The sequence below is a fragment of the Lolium perenne genome, chromosome 7 (assembly GCF_019359855.2).
Source record: "Lolium perenne isolate Kyuss_39 chromosome 7, Kyuss_2.0, whole genome shotgun sequence".
NCBI classification, from domain to species: domain Eukaryota; kingdom Viridiplantae; phylum Streptophyta; class Magnoliopsida; order Poales; family Poaceae; genus Lolium; species Lolium perenne.
Window position 1 is genome coordinate 203,253,138 of NC_067250.2, and position 21,521 is coordinate 203,274,658.

General features: G+C 45.3%; 2 protein-coding genes across 2 annotated transcripts; both read right to left on the minus strand.

Moving 5' to 3' along the window:
- Positions 1-474: 474 nt before the first annotated feature.
- LOC127324032 (uncharacterized) lies at positions 475-3,662 on the minus strand. Its single transcript, XM_051352134.2, has 3 exons — positions 2,639-3,662; positions 943-1,482; positions 475-847 (listed from the first exon to the last, which is right to left on the minus strand). The coding sequence occupies exons 1-3, from the start codon at positions 3,491-3,493 to the stop codon at positions 740-742; spliced, it is 1,503 nt and encodes a 500-aa protein (XP_051208094.1). The 5' UTR covers positions 3,494-3,662; the 3' UTR covers positions 475-739.
- A 2,037-nt stretch (positions 3,663-5,699) lies between these two features.
- On the minus strand, positions 5,700-9,529 carry LOC127324031 (polycomb group protein FIE1). Its single transcript, XM_051352133.2, has 13 exons — positions 9,112-9,529; positions 8,674-8,739; positions 8,462-8,584; positions 7,989-8,069; positions 7,817-7,909; positions 7,587-7,662; positions 7,429-7,508; positions 7,256-7,327; positions 6,983-7,042; positions 6,736-6,832; positions 6,406-6,469; positions 6,232-6,291; positions 5,700-6,051 (listed from the first exon to the last, which is right to left on the minus strand). Exons 1-13 carry the CDS (start codon positions 9,298-9,300, stop codon positions 5,976-5,978), a joined length of 1,137 nt encoding a protein of 378 aa, XP_051208093.1. The 5' UTR covers positions 9,301-9,529; the 3' UTR covers positions 5,700-5,975.
- Positions 9,530-21,521: the final 11,992 nt, after the last annotated feature.

Here is a 21,521-nt window from a genome sequence, read left to right on the forward strand (position 1 = left end):
ACGACATCTACCCATCTAAACTTAGTGTTCTTATATCTAAACTTATTGTTGTTATCGACAATGAGATTGAAGAGGTAAATTTGTATATACTTTCAATGTATTACTCATGTGTATCCCTATTTGATAAAGGGTTTCCTGAAGATTTACCACACTTCTATGTGCATGTATAGCCGCCTATGGCCTCATGGAAAAATAATATTCCCTCACTATAAGGACTAATATTAAAAGTGTTAGTAGCTTAGTCATCTAACAATGGTAAATTCATTTGAGATGGCAACAATTTCACAAGCATGGAGATGCTGAGTGATTTAGGTTTAAAACCGAGTTTGGTACACATCTCAAGGTGTATATAGTTTGCCAATATTTCGCAGCCATAGTGATCAATCCTATACTATTTGATGATGTTTGGTTTAACCTACCAAATAAATACAAGATTAAAAGTTCCACGACTTTCTAGGCATGTCTTGCTCTGTATTATTCAGATAAATCACAAGCCAGATCACATATCAAAATATGTAAATGGTGCAATATTATTGCTTTGGACAGGTCATGCATTACATTATGCTGCTTTTAACTCTAAATAAATAGACCTACCTAAACAAACCCAAATGAAATGGGATAGTGTGGTCCGTATAACAAAAGCAAGTCAGGGGTGTTCGAGAACATGCTGTAAACTAAACAAAAGGCTACAAGGAGGAACTTACTACATCTGACTATATTCAATATTATTCCAGAATCACTACGAATGCATCGCGATCAATTCACCATCTTTGCATTTCCTGATGTTAATGTCCATGGCAGTTTCAGATGAAGAAGGTATGATGTCACAGCAGTGTCGTCTTAAAGCCTGAAAAGACACATCAGTAAGAATAACAAAGTTTCTTTAATGCTAAAATTGCAGTTTAAGCAACCATTTGGTAATAACAACCATCCTAGTCATACCTTCCCGGGAACCAGATGCAGTAGCTCTGATGTCACCTGTATTTGCTGCAGATTCCCCAATGGAATCAAGTTTGGTAAGCATTTTCTAGGGAGCTGCCTACTGTAATTGCTTTTCGTCTTGCCTTCGCCCGAAGAAATACTTTTTAGGAAGAAGAGAGCAGCTCTTTTGCACTCGTCCCTTGGATAATGCTTGGTGTTGAACATAAAAGCATCTGTAACTGTAACATTGCGAGCCCTTCTCCACGGCACAAAGGTTTTCTGCACAGCAAGGAGGTCAAGAAGCGGTACGTTGCCTTTGAAAACCTGAACCGAGTAGCCCCATGCTACTGAAGCAGTAAGTGATCTTGAACGGTCATAGCACACTGTTTGCTGAAGGATCCTCGCCGGATCGGCATTAGCGGCTCTGAAGAAATGCTCGGCCGCCTTTGAACGATCCATGCCAGGGTACAGAGGATAGACATGATCAAGGTGGTGAAGTGACACTAGAGGAGTAAGTGGATGTGCTCTTAGAAGTCCAGATATATCCCCACGAAGATCGATCTGTTGACGATAAATGCAGCAGAGCACATGAGTTCAGAATCATGGTTTGTGTGTCTGTGTGCGCGCAAGGGCGTAATTTCAAGTATAGCCGCAAGCTAGTTTCATGCTCAAAGATTTAAATAAAGCGAGCCAGGTCCCCGAAAAAAAACCCGCAGGCAAATAGAAAATAAAGCGAGTCCTTGCATAGCATTGGTCCTGCAAATTCTCAAGTAAAGCAAGTCAAGTAGTCAACGGAGCAAAAAGAAAAGGGCTACCGATAGAAACCATGTCAACTCTTCTGCAGATGACACTACCGTTTTTTTCGGCACAAAATTGCTTTTCCAATGCAAAGTAATGCTCAAACCTTTTAGCATATCAGAAAGGGACATATTCCAGTGTGCTACCATGGTCGTCTAGTACTCCAAAGTGGACCAGAACGTCCACTCTGAAGTGCCATCACGTCAAAATCTATCGATGTACCAGCAAAGATCACTAGATCCAGTGACAGAGATTTCCGCACGGATTCCGCACTAGGAGGCTGCAGCGGTTAGCCGGTAACCATCACCCTGCAGGTGCGGTAATGGTTGTACATTTCATAAGAGCGTTCTCTACAGGATTGGTGTCGTGTGGTTTAGAAATTCTTGAGAGAACTGTAGACTCTAGAGGATAAAGTTTTGCTGGACGCCATGAATTTGTGCTTACAAGAATAGGCCCAAAACATGCCGTGGCGACGAAACTGAAAGTTGAGCTCTAGGCTTTCAGTCTCCTAGCTAGCAACAAATTTTCCTCTATTATTGAAAACTTGACAGTTGACAGCATATAGAAGTTGCTCTGTCAACACAATCCTAGGATGAAACGAGGAAGACAAGAACAGCAACATGACAATACTATATGGAATTCGATAACAGCGAAGAACAATCATTGTTGCTGTTACAGTCAAGCATGATTGCGATTACGGCAAAAAAAAAGCATAATCAAACACCAAGAGTAGTGTTTAGAAGTCCAAAAATAATCATGGAGCAGTAACAATTTCCCCAGCAATCTCTATTGAAGTATCCAATAGAAATACAGAGCGGATTACACTCTTGGTTGAAACATTAAACAAGGCAGCTAGAACATGCAGAACCCTGAGAAGAAATATAAACAAGCAGAGAGAGAGAGAGGGTTCGGGGTGCACCTGGTGGAAGCCTGGCTCGTGGGTGAGCTCGACGCCGAGCTCGGCGAGGCACGCGTAGATCCTGCCGTCGCTGCCGTAGAGGTGCGGGTACCTGACGATGCATGAGTCGAGGACGCGTGCGAGGCGGTCGGCGAGGGGCCAGCTGATGGCGATGCCGCCGCCGCCGAAGGCCATGGCGAAGGCGTGCAGGGCGTTCTGCGTGGCGGACTCGGAGCGCGCGCCGAGGTACCACGGCTCGCGCCAGTCGTACTTGGCGAGGGTGCCGAGGAGGTTGGGGAGGACGAAGACGGTGTCGTCGTCGCCGAGCACGAGCCACCGAGGACGAAGGTGCTCGTGCTGCTGCTTCTGGCGGTGGAGCTCGAGGAGGAGCTCCTTGGCGATGCGCGCGACGCGGACCGCGGAGGGGAGGCCCCGGCGGTGGGTGTAGGGGAAGCGGGAGGCGTCGCTGGAGACGCGGAGGTGGAGGTTCGGCGGGAGGGTGGCGGTGGCGCGAGGGAGCGCGTCGAGGTAGAGGAAGGCGCGCGCGGGCGGGCGGAGCCAGGCGCGGAGGAGCGGGAGGCGCTTTGGCAGCGTGCGGCCGGTGGAGGCGATCCCGAACACCACGTGCGACAGCGTCGTCGGCGAGGGCGTCGACGACGAGGAGGGGTCGGCCTTCTTCACGCGCTGGGCGGCGGCGGTGGTGGTGGTGGCCCGGAGGGGCGTTATGGGGAGGGCTGCGGGAGGAGGAGGGGTCGGGCGGTGGCGCGCCGGGAGGTGGAGCGTGAGGAGGAGGAGGAGCGACAGGGCCGGCAGGGCGAGCAGGAGCGCGCGGAGCGGCGCGAGGCGAAACCCTTGTGGTGACGACGGCGGCGCCATGGCCGTCTCCGACGAAAGTGGAGGTGCAGCAAACGGAAGGAAAAGGAAGCCCGCAAACCGTCTCCGGCGAGCGGAATCCTTTTCAAATCAGCTTCCTCGGGACACGCGTCGTTCGCATAATTTCCATTTTTTCGTCGTACTGTTTCCTTTCCTTGCTGCCAGTGCCAAGGAATGGATACACGTCCACAATTATCACGCCACAATCGGATTCCCTCTTTGTTCCAGGGGCTATATATGGCAGAAGCCACACGGCTGGGAAAGTAATTATGAATATAATGAGGCAATAAATGTTTTCTTAATACTTCCCCTCTTCTCCAAAATATGGCTTCCCATTTATGATCAAAGGCAAACTACAATAAATTGAAAAAAAAATAAAAAAAAATAATATGAACATCTACGATATCAAACACGTAGCGCTATCAATTTTTCTTTTTTGATGATCCAAATAATATCAATTTGATATTGTATATGTATATATGTTTATGTTTTCAGTTTTGCTAGTTCTCAGCTACCTACTCCCTCCGTCCGCAAATAAGTGTACATCTAGGTTTTGTGTTTAGTCAAACTTTTTAAACTTTGATCAAATATATAGGAAAAAGTAGTAGCATTTATGACACTAATTTTGTATCCTGAGATTTATTTTAAAATGTAGTTTCAAATTATACCAAAATCTCATTATATATGTTGCTACTTTTTTTTTCACGGCTGGTCAAAATTTAAAATGTTTGACTTAGTACAAAAGCTAGAAGTACACTTATTTATGGAGTAGCTAATAACTTAGTTCTCGGTCGAGTCCTATCCTGCACCATCAAACTCGTTGCACTTGAGCTGCACCTTAGGTCATAGATGAGATTTTTAGGAAAAATGTTTATAAACAGCTATATTTGCTAAGTGATCTGCAATAGAGATTTGATGACGTCTCACACTATCAACCTTTATAACGTTTCACCTAAAATAAAATCGGTAGGGAAAGAGAAAGACAGCAAGCTGTCGGGAGGCGGCTCTAAAAGCCATCTAGGGTTTCGTCCCTCTCGCTGGCGATGCTGCCGGTTCGCTCCGCCTTCGGTAGTATTGGGGTCTTGGAGGTGTAGCGGACCGCGGCCTCTCATCGGCGGGAAGGTTTCAGTTCTTCGTTTTAGTTTCTTTTCAATGTCTTCTTCGGGATGGTAAGGCGGCGGCTACTTCCTAAAGAGAGAATAAGGTCCTCTCCGTCCTATCCTCGCTCCGGTGGTGCTTCTAGGGCTGGCGGAGGCGTGTGGAGTTGTGTGTCTGGCGGATCTCTCGTGATCCAGCGTCTTTCGTGTTCGATTGTCAGTCTCTTCCGATCTACGGTTGTCAATATTGGCGATGGTTGCTGCTCTGGTGCGCTGGTCCTTTGGGGCCTTAACACGATGACTTCCTGTCTATCTACTACAACAAGCTTTGTCTGGTTCCAGTGATGAAGGGGCGAGGATGGCGGCGCGTCTTCGGCTCACGCTAGCGTCTATAGTCGTTGCTAGGTGGTCCAATGATTTTTGGACATCTTTCTACTGTTGTTGATGATTATTAATAGATCGGTGAAATTTTCAGAAAAAAAAAAATTATATGTACTCATAACATATTTTGAGCAACAGGGAACTAGGCTATCGTCCAACCGCGCAGTGGAGAAAGCTGCAGGTGGCAGCACTCTCCGATCCGAGAATCAATAGGTGGTCAACTCCTGGATGCGTAAAGTCTTTGTTAAAGTTGATGTTTATATTCATAGACCTCATGTGAGTTGAGGTCGCCAATGGCTGCAACGAATGAGACGATGCTGCGATCACGACCGCTCCACAAACGGCTCATTTTGGCGCGAAACGGCTGCCGTGCCATCATCAGACCCTCTTCAGTCGGACAAACTCACGGCATAGGTAGTTCAGGTTCAGGAAACATCTGGAGAAAAGAATACAAATGGGTTCAGAACGGAACGAGACCCCGTCAGAAACACATGAATTCCCAGATTGCCCGTGAAATAATGAAATTCCTGCCCACAGAGTTCAGCACAGTTCCTGTAGAATTCATGCTCTCTATACAGAGGTCCTTCAAGCATCAGGATAACGGATTTTTCATTCTTTGTCCTTCGGTGTTTTATCTCAGTATCTGTTACCACCAAATTAACCAGGGAAAGCAAGACAGCAACAGCAAGCTCAGGCAGGTCACCAACTTATAACGACAATGCAAAAGAAACTAGTAGCAACGAGGATTAAGTTTAATTCCAACACAGTACATGATAGAGCCAACATGACAAACCGAAACATCCAGCAAATCATCGAACAAGCATCCCAAGATACAACATTAAGTTTATGGACCACGGCTTATGGCACCAGCAGGATCAGATTGCGGTTCCACAAAACGATAAGGCTAATAGGTGTGCCACAGAGTAAGCGCTCCACGAATCCCCAAGTCAGGCTTTAGACTGGCTGGCGTTGCCACAGACGGCACCACACTGCGGTTTTCGGCTGCTTCAGTTCTTCGCTTTTGGGTGATCCACTTCATCCCAGCGGTATATGACGCCGTCCTCGCAGCAGGCAAGGATCGTGCTGAAGAATGGGAACAAGAAGAGTGTCACAGTTCTTATGAACAAAACCAGATTTTAAGGAAAAAAACAGTAATGCATGCAAAGAATACACATACGAGAACCTATTTCCTTAAAAAAAATACATGATAAGTAAATATTAGAGTCGGTGCTGGATCATGGCGAATGGAGTATGGTAGTGTACCTTCCATCAAACGACACTGCAGTCTGCCTTATTGGCGATTTGCACTGGTGACTGCTCAGCCTGGAAATTTATGAGTGTGTACATGTGGAAGCATACAAGTTAGTACCTAGCACCACCACCACATGCAGACCATTCGAAACTGGGAATAGCTCAAGGTGTTGCGGTTAAACTTACTTGTTAATTAGAACAGGGGGGCTCGCCTGTACTTCCCAGACATAGATTTTGCCATCACGGTTGCCTGTTTACAAGCCAATGGTTAACCTCAAGAATTGTACGTCTAATCAGGTGCATGGAGAAGAGTTGGTTTACACTTTACACAACAAAAACACAGTAGTAGTACCATTTTGTGCCCTAAAAATCAGTTTTTTTTTTTCACGTGTACAAGCATGGCCATCTTCAGAAACTTGTGGTGTGTAAAACTCATGAAGTATTTTGACAATTACTTAAAAGGGTAAACCTTACAGAAATAATTCCTAAGATACCAGTGTAAATAACAAGTGTTACCTATTGCTAATTGATTGAAGTGAAAGTCACATGAGAATTTGATGAACCAAATGTCGCAGTCTGGCACTGGGTACTTCTGAAGAATATCGATGCTACCCTGCAGAGGAAATGGAGAATCACTTCAGAGGAAGACATAGTATGGCCAGGGAAGTTTATAAATAAAGCAGCACAACCACAACTAGTTTAGATCAGTATGAAAGTATAATGGGCTAAGCACTAGACTTCTGTAGAAGTTGAACTATATCACCTCGCCTGGACATTGGTCTTTTGTTTTTGGCTCCCAGAGAATAATTTCATTGTCAACGCTCTGCAAGTTAAAGGCAGCACCACATATCAGATGATCCCATCTTTCAGGAAATAACCAAATTCGCATTGAAAAAAAAAAACAGGTGGGAAAACAAATCTAGTGGCCGAGAAGACTATAAAGTATGATGTTACAGGTTCTAGGTACAGTATGCAATTTTGTACCCCAATGTATTTGCACAAATTCGCCTCTCTTGAAAAAAAAACAGAAATTTACCTTTGACAGGACGAAGTCACCAAGCCACCTAGTACAATCAACGTAGTTCGAATGCACCACAGCAGTCATGAGCTGAAAGAAAATAAGTAGATTGGTACGATGCTGAGAGGATTAAGAAAAATACAAATAGTTTGCATAAGAACAGGTTCAAAGATGAAGAATACTCAACATACCGGAAACTGGACATATTTTGTTGGAAATTTTGATGGAAGGTCAGTCCATGTAAAGGATTTCTCAACATATGGCCAAAACTCTATGATAACATAAAGAAACTGTGTCAGTGATAGGCAGTATGCAAATGTAAATAGCTACATTGAAATGGTTCACTAACCTTTCATTGACCAGATTTTAACAGTGTTGTCCATGCCACAGCTGGCAATTTTGTATATATCAGAAGGGTGGAAGTCCTGATATAGCGAAAGTATGAATGATAGCACAGTTAGTGTGGATACCAAGTCCTTAATGGTACTAAATAATTCTGATCCGCTCAATAACGTCAGAAACTGGAACATGGCTATATTTAGGGCAATCCCAAGTGAGTGGTAGTACAAAGCAACTTACAACACTCAATACTTCATTCCGGTGACCTCCTCCTCCAGCAAAAATCAAAATGCAGATCCCTGTATGGACATTCCATAGCCTAACAGACTCATCCTATACAATGCCAATGAAACCACGTTAGAAAAATAACATGTATAGGTATATCCAGCTTCACACCAGGTTATTTACCAACCTTGCTCGCAGAAATGAAGAGTGAAGGCTTCAATGGTTGAGTTCTTATCTCATTTACTGAATCACCATGGCCAACAAAACTCTGCACAATTTTGTAAGCAGAAATAAGAAACCTACTCTACAATCATAATCATTAGTATAGGATAATTTTGGCGTACTCTTGAAAAAAAAAACTAGTATGCTTTCATGACTGCCTCACGTGAACAGATCTGCTACACTGTACATGTTTTCACCATGCTAGACAAAATAAAATATTTGACATCCACAATCTGTTGTGGAGAAAAATAAATACTACTCCATATAGCACAAACACACCATTTCCTAATCATAGCAAAATGCAAATAGCCATCTGGAATGAACAACACAGAGAAACCCACAATTTTGAATTAAGCAATTGCAAATGGCAGCAACTAAGCAGCTGGCTCATAAACTGATGCAAATGAAACTTCGTCCAAGTTGGTGGCACTATTGGACCTTAAACGGCTTCTCGGTGGCACAGTTGATGACTCGAATGATCCCATTGCTTCCTGCTGCCACTAATAGTGGTGAACCGTCAAGGTCGCTAGCCCAGCTGAGAGTGTAGAATGACTGAAGATTCTGAGATAGGATGTCAGGCCTCATCAGCACCCAGAGAATGTCAACTAATATAAGAAACTGAAGACAATAGAGATTGTAATGGATCTTACATCCTCATCAATGTAGGATTGCAGAATAGCCAGGTTACCGTCCGGGAGAGCACGGTAAGTTGTCACCTGCAAGGTCAACAGAAGCAAATCGTCGACATGGGCACCCAAAATTAACAACTTTGACACTCAAAAAAAAAAAAATTAACAACTTTGTAACCAAATTACGACTGGATTCCCAATAATTCCTCCCCTATGAAATTTGATCAAGATTTTCCACCAAATTTTGCAAATTTTGATCAGATGTGTCGAAAATATTAACAAAGTGCGCCATGTTTCCCTAAAATCAACCTCATTTATCTGGTAAGCAATTATAAAACCTCAAATTTCAATCAAGTAACCAATCAGAAGTCCCAGTTCTGACCTCAATCACTCATGATTAAGAACACTCACCAAATCTTAAGGATTGAGCGAGCGAGCAAACAAGTAGAGAAGGCTTACGCGGTTGCCGCCGACAGTTGCGAAGACGTCGTAGTAGCGGGCGTCGATGAAGTTGAAGCCGATGGCGTAGAGCGGGCGCTTGCCCTCGGCGTGCTTGCTGCAGAGCTTGTACTCCCGGCTCTTGCTGGGGGTGAGCGACCCCTCCGCCGCCTCGCACCCTAGCCCCTGCCCTGGGCCCAGCCTCGCCATGCGCCCTGTCAGGGGCTGGGGCTCCCGCGCCTCCTTCCCCTTCTCCTGCTCGTCCAACTTCCCCTTCCCCTTCTCCTTCGCCTTCCTCTCGGCCAACGCCTTGGCGGCGGCGGCGGCGGCCGCGGAGGCGGCGGCAGCGGCGGCGGAGGCGGCGGCTGGAGTGGTGCCCTTCCGCTGTGACCTCCGGAGCGAGTCGGGCTCAGGCGTTGTCGCGCTTCATCAGAGTTCAGAAATTTGGGGTTTAAGCACGGCGTGGAAATCAGATTTGCTTACAGTACATTTTCTTCCAAAAAAATTAAATTAAAAGAGACTTTTTTTATATGGAAAACAGCCTATATTATCGATGGAAGTAATTAATTGTGCACCTATTAGCTGTTTACAGATGGATTTACATCCCAAAATGGGCTAGTACTCTATTCTTTGTCAGGTTGTAATTCAGTTGTTGGGATCTTTTCAAACTACAAGCTGGGACGCTGATACACTAGCAATAGAAACGAGTAATTATGCACCTATTTTCAATGCAATTAATACTATACAGCTGGATTTGCATCAAAATTAGCCATCTCTAATGGAGCAGGGTATTGTTGGTGTTCTTTGACCTGAATTTGTACTTTAAGATCAAAGTAAACATTTTAAAGTTCATAAGTTCTACCGCATCAAAAATAGTTGCACTACAATATATGTTACGGTACAACATGTTGCACCTGGATTATGATTCAATCGTTATTGGAAGATTTGTGCCATTAGATTTCCCACTATGAGAAAAGAAAAACATGTAAGCTAATACGCGTCAATGTTATCACGAGATTCACTCATGTTGATTGGCACGATATATTGGCTTAAATCTAAGTAACCAATTTTTTTTGGAAATAATTGGATGAGCCGTTTGGAACAAGCTCGGCATCACCCCTGTCTACTTGTTGTTCCAGCAGGTTTGGCACACTTCCATGTCGGCTCATCTACCCGCTGTCATTGAGAGCTCCTTATTGATGATCTCATCATCTCTATGATCTAGGGTGCTCGTAACGCCAAAGTTTTCCGTCACTACGATCTAATCTCACGTGGATGCACCATTTTGTGAATGTTCACGGCAACAACTCTACAACCGTATGCTATCGACCGATTGTGATTCAAACAAATTATGTAACATAGGATCTGAAAAATAATTTAAAAGGTTTTAGTTCAAGCTCATAGCAGCAGAATTTTGGGAGCGTCACTTACTTCATTAGGCGTGATTTGTACTGCTTCTTGACATTCGGATCCATAGACCATTCATCGTCACTTGAGTCGCTCATGGTGAATCAATGGTATCGGATGGATCGAGGGGAACAGAAAAGTACTATGGTGGGGATAATGACAACGTGAGTACGGAGAGGAGAACGGGGAAGACGATGGATGTCAGGAGTGGAGGATGCCCAGGGCGGCGGATGGAGTTGCAAAAGAGATTTAGGAGTATGATCTAGTTTTTATAATCGGAATTTAGGGTTCCAAAACTAGATGCTCTTGTGGGCCTATCGCAAGTATGTTTGCATAGGCCTACCCGTTACATGGGCTGGCCTACCTGGTATGTGGGCTGGACACCTTAAGGGATTTGTATGGAACAAATTCATATGCATTTTTTCTACAAAGGTCATCGGATGGGATGAGTTGTTCCCTTGGTTTGGATCCAATACTACCAAAACAAAAAAAACATGATTGGTTATCTCAAACATATTTTAGTTTATGAACTCTTTTATAAAGTGAAAAAATATTTTTGTTAAACTAGTATGATCATATGTGTTATAATAAACAACGACTAAAGCCCAAATACTTTTTATTGCCATTTTACACATGACATAAATAGTCGCAAGTTTTTATGAAATTGTGTGTCTTCATTAATATCATTCCTATGATTCATGAGTTTTAAAATTGTTGTAGGCCAAGATATTTGACAACACTCTTTTTAAACCGATGTTTGTCCATGGTTCTTTTTAAATGGTTTTAGAGAAGTCATATTTATTATCAATGGACATATTGTTTGCATTTAATGTGAAAACAACAATCCAAATTGGATGTTGATTTTAATATGAACTCCAAGTGAGAAGGTTTAGTTGATGCATAGTTTTACACGAAGTATCGTTCTAGTTTAATATCGACCGCTACAAGGAGGAAATGGTTGTGTGTCCGTCGTTTGTTTTTGTCACACTTGATATGTTACAACTCTTGTTGGAAAAGGAGGCAATATTTTAATTCCTAAAATTACCAAGAGTACAATTGCATTATTAAAGTGATGATGCATACAATAGTGCAGAATGGCCTACTGGTGGTGTGGCAAAATCTTTACTAGTGATGTGTATGTGGCACACCACTTATGGCGCCACTGGTGTTACTTGTGACATGTCGGCGACACTGACGAGGGAATACCCAATGGGGTTGGCTCACAAGAAGTATACGACCCATGGGATGGCAATGGGTACCCATGACCCGCGTACCCATCGGGTAAAAACCCAATAGGAGTACGGGTAAGAGACAAAATATTACCCATGGGTTTATAATGGGAAATATCATACCCATCGGGTAGGGCGGGTACGGTTATGGGATCGTAGAACCCATACCCACTTACCCATGTACCCATCTAAATTTGACAAGTAGGCCGCTGTAATATTCTAAAGCACTTAATTTTCCCCCTAATCACACCTTCACATAGCTACGTTGAACCTCACACTTTCGGGTCTCACACTTGCTGGTAGGTTAGTGAGGATTAGTCCCCTATTTAGGATTGCTTCACCTCATGTCATATTTTTTGATCAATTTGATGTGTTATAAGCGCGGGTATTTTTACCCGCGGGTACCATTTACCCTATCGGGTGACGGGTGTGGAAAAAATTGTCCCCGTTGACGGTATGGGTACGGGTGATGGGTAAGATTGAAGGTGATGGGTACGGGTATGGGATGGCTCTACCCGTACCCATACCCTGCGGGTGCCATCCCTACCCATGGGACCAGGGAGACTTATGGCCTACTTATGGTTGTTCCTTCGTGGTGGGATTAGACAAGGAAGTGATGGGCCGACTCAAGCTAGCCTAAGTCGATCCGGCAGGATTCTACGTATAAGGCGGCCATGACTCTTGCACGCAAGACAAAAAGAGGTATAAGCCGACTCTTCTTAGGATACCAACCCAGAAATTGACTCGGCTACCTCTTTAACCCTAAGCCGACCATTTATATAAGGCTAGAAAGGCTCACCCTAAAGGGCACACTACAAAACGCTCTTCGTCTAACACTAGCTTGAGAGAAAACTTTGTAAAACCAATACTCATGATATAATTTAAGTAAAAGTGGGAGTAGGAATTTGCAGCAGTTTGATGAATGTAAAACAAAAAATGCCCTACACGATCACCTAATATCTATCTATGAAGATACAATACTATAGATTAGATATAGGGTTTCTCACTGAGAGGTTTTGGAAGGCTCGATGAAGACCAAGTCTGGGCCATCCCGGTAGCTAGGCTAATTCCTCCCAGCTGCGAGGATATCTCCTCCTTGATCCTTAGATCGAATAGATGATCTCTTTGTTGGTGTACACATGTGCGTGATCATTGATTCGACATGACTTCGCTATCCAGAATGAATCCTACTAAAATTCTTTACAAATATGCAAACATGGAGACGGGGAGAGGAGAGCTCATGGATTATTGAATGCCACTTTCGGGAGTGGGGGTATCTTTATATTGAAGGAGGAAGGAGGTGTATGGATTGGGAGAGTAGGCAACCTGTCATAAGTGCTTGCCATCCCAAAAAGAAGCAAATGAGCCTCTACTACATCTAGAGGTTTTGTGCACCGGTTGAGACAGCTACGGCAAGGGCACAACACCTGATCATCATTGGCAGCACTCAAGCGAACAAACTGCATAAACTCTGCCACTCCCTTTGTGTGTTCAGGGGAAAGCCTTCTAATTCTTGTTGTAATCCAGCGTCTGTCCATCTGCGGAAGAACAAAATGTTGCAATTAGCACACACCTAACTACACAGCAGTTCCAATTTCAAGCAATGCACATCAGTTCAATTCGATTTTGTGAACTGATGAAGAAGAACAGATCGAGAGGGGAGAGATGAGAGGGGTGCAGACCGGGAGATGCGGAGGGGCTCGTCGTCGGAGAGGGACGGGGCTCGTCCTGGAGAGGGACGGGGCTCGTCCTAGAGAGGGCGAGGGGCTCGTCGTCGGCGAGGCAGATGGACAGCAGATCCCTTGCTCGGACGCAGCGGCACACCCACCACCGCCGTCACCTCGGACTCGGTACTTTAGTCCTAGTAACATCACATATTGGATCACAGAGATTCGATATTGTGAACTGACGAAGAAGAACAGATCGAGAGGGGAGAGATGAGAAGGGTGCAGACCGGGAGATGCGGAGGGGCTCGTCGTCGGAGAGGGCCGGGGATCGTCGTCGGAGAGTGATGGGGCCGGTGACCACCGCCACCGCCGCCGCCGAGCGACTGGACCGCCAGATTTACGGGAGGGGTTCGAATTTCTGCTAGGTTATCGGAGGGAGTTGGATTCGAAAGGGATATTTGGGCTTCTCCTGGGCGCCAAAAAAAATCAAAAAGAGTGAGGGCTGGGAGTCGAACCCAGCACCTCTAGATATGTCAACGTGCCAGTTAACCAATGGAGCTATTGGAGAGATCTTGTCAGCTTACCATCCTTTATCCTTTACATAGTAGAACTAAGGCAACTTCTTTTTTTTAGTTATGGATATGATCTTGTTACATAATCTATCAGAGAGGATATTGATTTAGGACAACAATTAATTTGTACAGTAGCGTTAGCTAAGCAACAGGCTAATATATGACTAATAATTAATTACGGCTAGCAAAGTATATATATCTATATATACTCCAGCATATATAGACCACCAAAAGCACATTATATTACACATATATAGTGCCAGCCTTGAGCTCAATAACATAGTACCAAAAGGACACGTTAATTATAGATACTACCGAGGAGGTTCAACGCTCATTTACTTGAGCACATTACATAGACCAACATGCCATTAGATAGTACCAGATCGATAAGAGGTTCAACGCTCATATTACTTAAGCTCATACACACATATATATAGTACTACTAGCTTAATTAGAGAGGTTCAGCCTGCTAGCTCATTTCTCGAGCTTCCTGACATACAACTTGAGACCGCCCCGGGCGCGAATGCAGAACCAAAACACAAAGATATCATTTTCCTTCATCTTGCTCTTCTGCAGCACAGCTCTCCAGTTAGTTGTGACCACTGCACCGTCAAACCTCCCTTTGCCATGGACAATCCTCACTTTCACACCATGTCTCTCACTCTAAGTGACATAGGCATCCCCAATGGGCCTGCCGAAGATAGTACCCGGGGTTACTAAAGGCCCACGACTCGAAGAATAAGAAGAATCAGAAGCCCAAGTTGTTATTAAAGAAAGCTACAGTTGTATTAGGAGATGATATTTGTAATCTTGCGGGATGAGTTAGAAACCCTCCCGGACTATGTAACTTGTACAATACGAATCCCTCGGCTCCACCTCCTATATAAGGGGGAGTCGAGGGACAAGGAAAGGATCGAATTTACTGTCAACACAACCCTAGTTTTATATTCGTCGAGTACTTTTCGGCTGAAACCTTCGAGATCTACTTGCCCTCTACATCTAACTAAACCCTAGTCTACAATCTGTAGGTATTGACAAGTTAATACCTTGTCAATTGGCGCCGTCTGTGGGATCTAGAGGCGACAAGGAGCTGATCTCGATGGCACGTTCAAGATCGTCGACTTCATCAGTAGCAAGCAACATCATGGACAGAGGTAAACAGATCGAAACTGGTCTCGTTGATTTTATTCCTCACCCGCCCTCCCGTTTGGATGCATATGCGTATCTGGAGGAGCCCATGAAGATGACGTTTGGAAAGTTCCACTTCCGCGTCGAGAAAGAAGGAGCGTATCGTCTCGAAGTTCCGATCTCATCGGGATTATCGGCGGTTGGTCCTGATTTCTCAAACTCAGTATCATCCATCGAGTCAAGTGACAAGGAGATTTCGTTGCCATGTTTTATCGGCAGCAGGGCAAGCGAAAAACTCGCCAAGATCTTCAGCGACATGTCCTTCGAGTCATCTGCGGACTCCTATATAAGCGATGATTCGAGCGACACCGACAGCTTCGACTTCATCGACAAATCCATCTCTATTGGGAAGGTCTTCACCAATCCCTATGATGGTGTCACCAAACCAAGCAAAGTGAAAACTCCAAAGAAGCAAGTCGCGATCAAGAGGAAACATCAGAGGCTTTCGACGATTTGGGAAATCCCTATGTCGATCCCTCAGATCTAAGGAGAGGTTTGGGCACTAAATATGTCGGGCCCACACCACGTGTCAGAGTTCAACTTCCACAAGCAGCCTGGGATAGAGCTGCGAAAGCTTTGGATGGCTCTGAACCAATGGAGACAACTGCTACGGTCGAAGAACTGCAAGCTTATCAATATAGACTCGCCCGAGCCGGAAGAGAATTGGAAAAACAGACAGCTGCTTTGAACAGAAGAAAGGAGGCAGCTTCCGCATCAAGCAGGCGACGAGCGGAATTAAGTCGACAATCAGAAACTTTGGGAGATAGTCACAGAGAAGCTCGGAGGAGAGCAAGATCTCGGCTGCAAAATATACCGGAAGCTGAAAGAGAGACTCTAATCCAAAACCTCGACATGTCCTTTATGTCAATCGACACGAGGGGGAATATTATCCCAAAAACACCGGAAGCAGGGTACATGGCGACACAAGCTTTCATCTTAGCATCCAGGCCACCTCCCGGAGATCCAAGAGAAGCGTTGTACAACATGGCCATGGCAGGATGTGGAGCCATGGGAGCAGCGTTCACAGCTACACCTCCCGAAGGAACTGCAAGGCAAAATAGTCCGAGACCCACCGCAGCAGTGCAAGATCCACCAAGAGCGAGTGGAGCCAGAGACACAACAACTCAGGCCAGAGTTGATAGAGCGCGACAAGAAAGAAGGGAACGTCGGCATTCACCAGAACTTGCTGAAGAGGACATGTGTGGACTTCCATGTTTCACACGATGGGTCCGAAAAACTCGAGTTCCATCAGGATTCAAGCTACCCGATAGTTTCAAGAAATTCAATGGCTTGCAAGACCCCGAGGATTGGCTAGTCGATTACCTCGAGACAGTAAAATTGATAGGCGGGACCAGAGCGACAGCCATGCAGAGCATCCAGATACATCTGAGCGGAGCCACCAGATCATGGATAAAGAAGCTTCCCCCAGGTTCCATCGACAGCTGGGAAAGCTTTGAGGACGTGTTTATCAAGAATTTCCGGTCAACCTGCAAGAAACCTGCGACACTAGAGGAGTTGAGGTCATGTTGACAAAAGCATGATGAATCAATGAGGAAGTCATCCAAAGGTGGAACATCATCAAAAACTCGGCAGAAAATATATCTGACGAAAGAGCGATAGATGCATTTGTTGCAGGAGTTCGACGAGGAGATTTCGTGGAAGACTTGGGGAGGACAAACCCAAGAATTATATCAGCATTAATGGAAATAGCAAACAGATGGACAGATGGTGAAGACGCGGTACATAACAAACGACATAGGTCCCCAGAGGAAGATCGCAGTCGAAATTTCCAAAATAGACGCCGATTTCCCCGTTACGATGCACCTGGCCAAATATCGGCTGGATTTCGGGGAAACAATGGAGGAAACAATAGAGATGACTACCAGAGAAGCAACGCACAGCAAGGCGACAATAGAGATAACAGGCAAAATAGCGGGTCAAGGTTTCAAAGACCTTTTGTGTCCCCCGAAGAGATGATGAACGGGCCGTGTCAAATGCATTTCTTTCTCGACAGCAATGGAAAAAGACAGTCAGGACACTTGCAAAAGGATTGCCGAAATTTCCAGGCAATGTTAAGATGGACAGGACACGCAAATGCTCAGGCAGCGCACAGAAATCCTCAAGGACCTAGGAGTGAGATTCACTTTCCACCTCCTCCCGCGATTACAGATGAAAATCGACATCAGCTCAGAATAGCGGCAACACCTGCTCCACCACCCTATGTTGATCCTAACTCTAACGAAGCGGTCTCGATGATTCAGAAAGGCAGGCCATCCAATAGAGCTCAGAAAGTAATATCGCGACAGGTGTTTATGGCAGAGAAAATGCCACCACCAACAGTCGAGTACCTTAACTGGTCAGGGCAAGATATTGGCTTCACAATAGCTAATCATCCACAGCAAGTTCCTCGACCAGGGCAGTCAGCACTGATCTTACCAGCAGTAATTGCGGGATTCGATGTATCTCGAGTATTCATAGATGGCAGCAGCAGTTTAAACCTTATGTATGTAGATACGCTAAGGAAGATGAATATTTCCCTCGCAAATTTGAAACCAACCGACACACGTTTCCACGGCATCACACCAGAGAAGCCAAGTTACCCACTGGGGAGGATCAATCTCGACGTACAGTTTGGGACCCGAGAAAACTACATGATAGAAAGGTTGGAATTCGAAGTTGTGGATTTCCCGTCGCAGTATCACGCTTTGTTGGGACGACCAACATATGCCAGGTTTATGGCGGTACCACATTACACGTACCTACTTTGGAGGTTACCCGGACCTAAGGGACCAATCACAGTCAAAGGAAGCTTCGTGTTAGCCGATAAATGTAACAAAGATTTTCATCGACTATCATAAACTTTCGGGATGCAGGCAGAGTACGCAGCGTGAAGGCTCTTGACTGATTATGATGTGCTGCCAGACGTAGGGAGGCCCAACAAGGAATCAACTTTCAACACCACCAAAGATTCTAAGGAAGTGCGGATTCACCCGACAGATCCGAAGAAAACGACGTCCATCGCAACAAACATGGACCTCGCATAGGAAAGCGCGCTCGTTGAGTTCCTCCGTGAGCACTGGAAAATCTTCGCATGGTGTCTAGCTGACATGCCAGGAGTACCCAGGGAACTTGCCGAGCACCACCTAAACTTAGATCCAATAGCGAGACCAATCAAACAACCGTTGCGGCGTTTTTCGGAACCAAACCACAAAGCCATGCTATCAGAAATTGACCGACTTAGAGAAGCTGGTTTCATCAAAGAGATATCTACCGAGGCCACTTGGGTAGCTAACCCAGTGATGGTGCCGAAGAAAAACACGAAAGTCCTTCGCATGTGTGTCGACTTTACGTGCCTCAATAAACATTGTCCAAAGGATCACTTTCCCCTCCCAAGGATCGATCAAATTATCGACTCCACGACAGGATGTGAACGTCTTTCCTTCCTGGATGCATATTCTGGATACAGCCAGATCAGATTAAAAGAAGATGACGAAGCCAAAACAGCGTTCATCACACCGTATGGCGTATTTTGTTACAAAACAATGCCTTTCGGGTTGAAAAACGTGGGAGCAACATATCAACGGATGATGCAAAAATGCTTAGCAACACAGATTGGGAAAAATGTACAAGTATACATCGACGACGTCGTCATCACATCAAAAAAGGGGGCAACATTAATCGAGGACTTGAAGGAAACTTTCGACAACCTCGACAAGTTTTGCCTCAAATTGAATCCGACGAAATGTTCTTTCGGTGTCCCTGCAGGAGAACTTCTCGGGTTCCTAGTTTCAGCGAGAGGGATTGAAGCAAATCCCGAAAAAATCCAAGCTATCGTAACAATGAGGAAGCCAACAAAGTTGAAGGAAATACAGCAGTTAACTGGGCGAGTCGCAGCTTTAAGGCATTCGTTGCAGTCGGGAGAAAAGGCGCTACCATTCTACGCCTTAATCAAACAAGGAGAGAAGTTCCAGTGGAACGAAGATGCAGATAGGGCCTTCGAGGACCTCAAACGGAAAATTTCGACACCACCAATTCTAGTAGCGCCAAAAGAGAAAGAACCGGTCCTGTTATATATTGCGGCTACACCTCAGGTGGTCAGCACGACGCTAGTTGTCGAAAGAGAAGAAGAAGGAAAACTCCATGGAGTGCAGAGGCCAGTATATTTCATCAGCGAAGTATTATCGCCTTCAAAACAGAGGTACCCGCAGTACCAAAAGCTAGCATATGGAGTATTCACAACCGCAAGAAAATTGCGCCACTATTTTTTGGCGCATCCGATAATAGTGGTCAATGAGGCGCCTTTATCCAACATACTCAATAATCCAGAAGCCACAGGCCGTGTCTCCCTTTGGGGAATAGAACTTTCCCCTCGGGACATCACGTATGAAAAAAGAAAGGCAATAAAGTCACAAATTCTACCAGACTTCATCGCAGAATGGATGGAGTTGCAAAACACAGGACCTCCGGATTTATCGAGAACCTGGACTATGAACTTCGACGGGTCCAAAAGGTTAGAAGGAGCTGGAGCAGGGGTGATACTCATATCACCTGAAGGCGACAAATTGAAATACGTCCTGCGGATGACGTTCCCAAACGCATCTAATAATGAGGCAGAATATGAAGCCCTTATACATGGGATGAAGATGGCGAAAGCCTGCGGCGCAACTCGACTAAAAATATTTAGCGACTCACAATTGGTAGCTCAGCAAGTCATGAACCAATGTGATGCGGTCAATGATAGCATGGTGGCGTACAAAGAGATGTATAATGAGCTAGAGAAGCTGTTTGACGGATGCGAAGTAAACCATATCAGTAGGCTGAGCAATGATGAAGCCGACGTTCTTGCAAACATCGGGTCGCAGTGCCTCGCAATTCCTCCAGGTGTGTTCTGGGAAGAGATAACAGAAAGATCCACGAAGCCGAGGAAATTAACAAAGAAGGAGAAGAACGAGAAACCCTCGGGGGCTGTGAAAGAAACATTGGAAGAAGAAGAAGAGGAACAGGATCTAGTACTGATGGTGCAAATCCCATGGATGCAGGCGTACATATCATACATCCTAAGAAAGACAATACCCGACGATCCAGTTGAAGCAAGGCGAGTTATTAGGCGATCCAAAACTTTCACAGTGGTTAAAGGGGAGTTGTACAAACGAAGTATTTCGGGTGTGTTACAAAGGTGCGTCACACCCGAAGAAGGAAGGATAATTCTGAAGGATGTGCATGAAGGAGTATGTGGTCACCATGCAAGCAGTCGAGCTATTGCAGCCAAGGTTTTTCGAGCTGGATTTTACTGGTTGACAGCAATCGAGGACGCGAAAGAAATCGTGTGCACTTGCGACGCGTGCCAGAGATTTGCCGCAAAACCCCACTCTCCGGCGGCGGAATTGATGCCCATACCCTTATCTTGGTCCTTTGCTCAGTGGGGTCTCGACATGGTGGGAAAATTACACAAAGCCTCGCCAGGAGGATACGAGTATATGCTCGTCGCTGTCGACAAATTCACCAAATGGATAGAAGCGAAGCCGATAAATTCACCAGACGCAGCGTCAGCCATAAAGTTCGTAAAGAGCATCGTTTTTCGCTTTGGAGTACCTCATAGTATCGTCACAGACAATGGCAGCAACTTTACGTCGAAGGAATTCAAGGCATACTGCGCAGAAGTAGGCATCAAATTGCACTTCGCGTCAGTTGGGCACCCGCAAACCAACGGTCAAGTCGAGAAAGCCAATGGTATTATCTGCAATGGTATCAAAAAACGCCTGCTAGGACCGCTTGAAAAGGCTCGACACACCTGGCCAGAAGAACTGCCAAGTGTTTTGTGGAGTATTCGAACAACACCAAACACGGCGACACAAGAAACTCCGTTCTTTTTAGTCCACGGAGCTGAGGCAGTACTACCGATCGAAATAGAGCATGACTCCCCAAGAGTCACAGAGTATGACGAAGAAACTTCAAGAAGAGCTCTGGAGGACGATATGGATGCACTCGATGAAGCTCGGGATGAAGTACTCTCACGAGTCACCAAGTACCAGCAGGTTCTAAAAAACTACCACAGTCGACGATTGCGGCCAAGATCTTTTCAGGTCGGTGATTTGGTCTTACGACTCAATCAGCAAAGTACGGAAAAGCTCGAGTCACCATGGCTGGGCCCTTACGTCATTAAGGAAGTAATCGAAGGAGGAATGTACAGGATCAAAGACAAGAAGACAGGGGTTCCCGAGAAAAACCCCTGGAACATGGCGCGGCTCAGACGTTTTTACGCCTAGGGCTGAAATATAGTCCTCCTTTGTAAAAATACAATGTACTGAAACGCCCGCGAGTTTTCAGACGCACTCTTTTCCTTTTTCGGGGCACCGAGTGGGGCCGGG

Bases quoted from the DNA above. Each gene is read 5' to 3' on its own strand.
- LOC127324032 (XM_051352134.2), bottom strand. From the start codon at position 3,493: ATGGCGCCGCCGTCGTCACCACAAGGGTTTCGCCTCGCGCCGCTCCGC. The intron at 1,483-2,638 runs GTGCACCCCGAA...TATCGTCAACAG, and splicing joins ACGAGCCAGGCTTCCACCAG to ATCGATCTTCGTGGGGATAT. The intron at 848-942 runs GTATGACTAGGA...GTGTCTTTTCAG, and splicing joins TGCATCTGGTTCCCGGGAAG to GCTTTAAGACGACACTGCTG.
- LOC127324031 (XM_051352133.2), bottom strand. From the start codon at position 9,300: ATGGCGAGGCTGGGCCCAGGGCAGGGGCTAGGGTGCGAGGCGGCGGAG. The intron at 7,663-7,816 runs GTAAGTTGCTTT...TCGCTATATCAG, and splicing joins GGAATGAAGTATTGAGTGTT to GACTTCCACCCTTCTGATAT. The intron at 6,052-6,231 runs GTACACTACCAT...CCCATTCTTCAG, and splicing joins GCAGTGTCGTTTGATGGAAG to CACGATCCTTGCCTGCTGCG.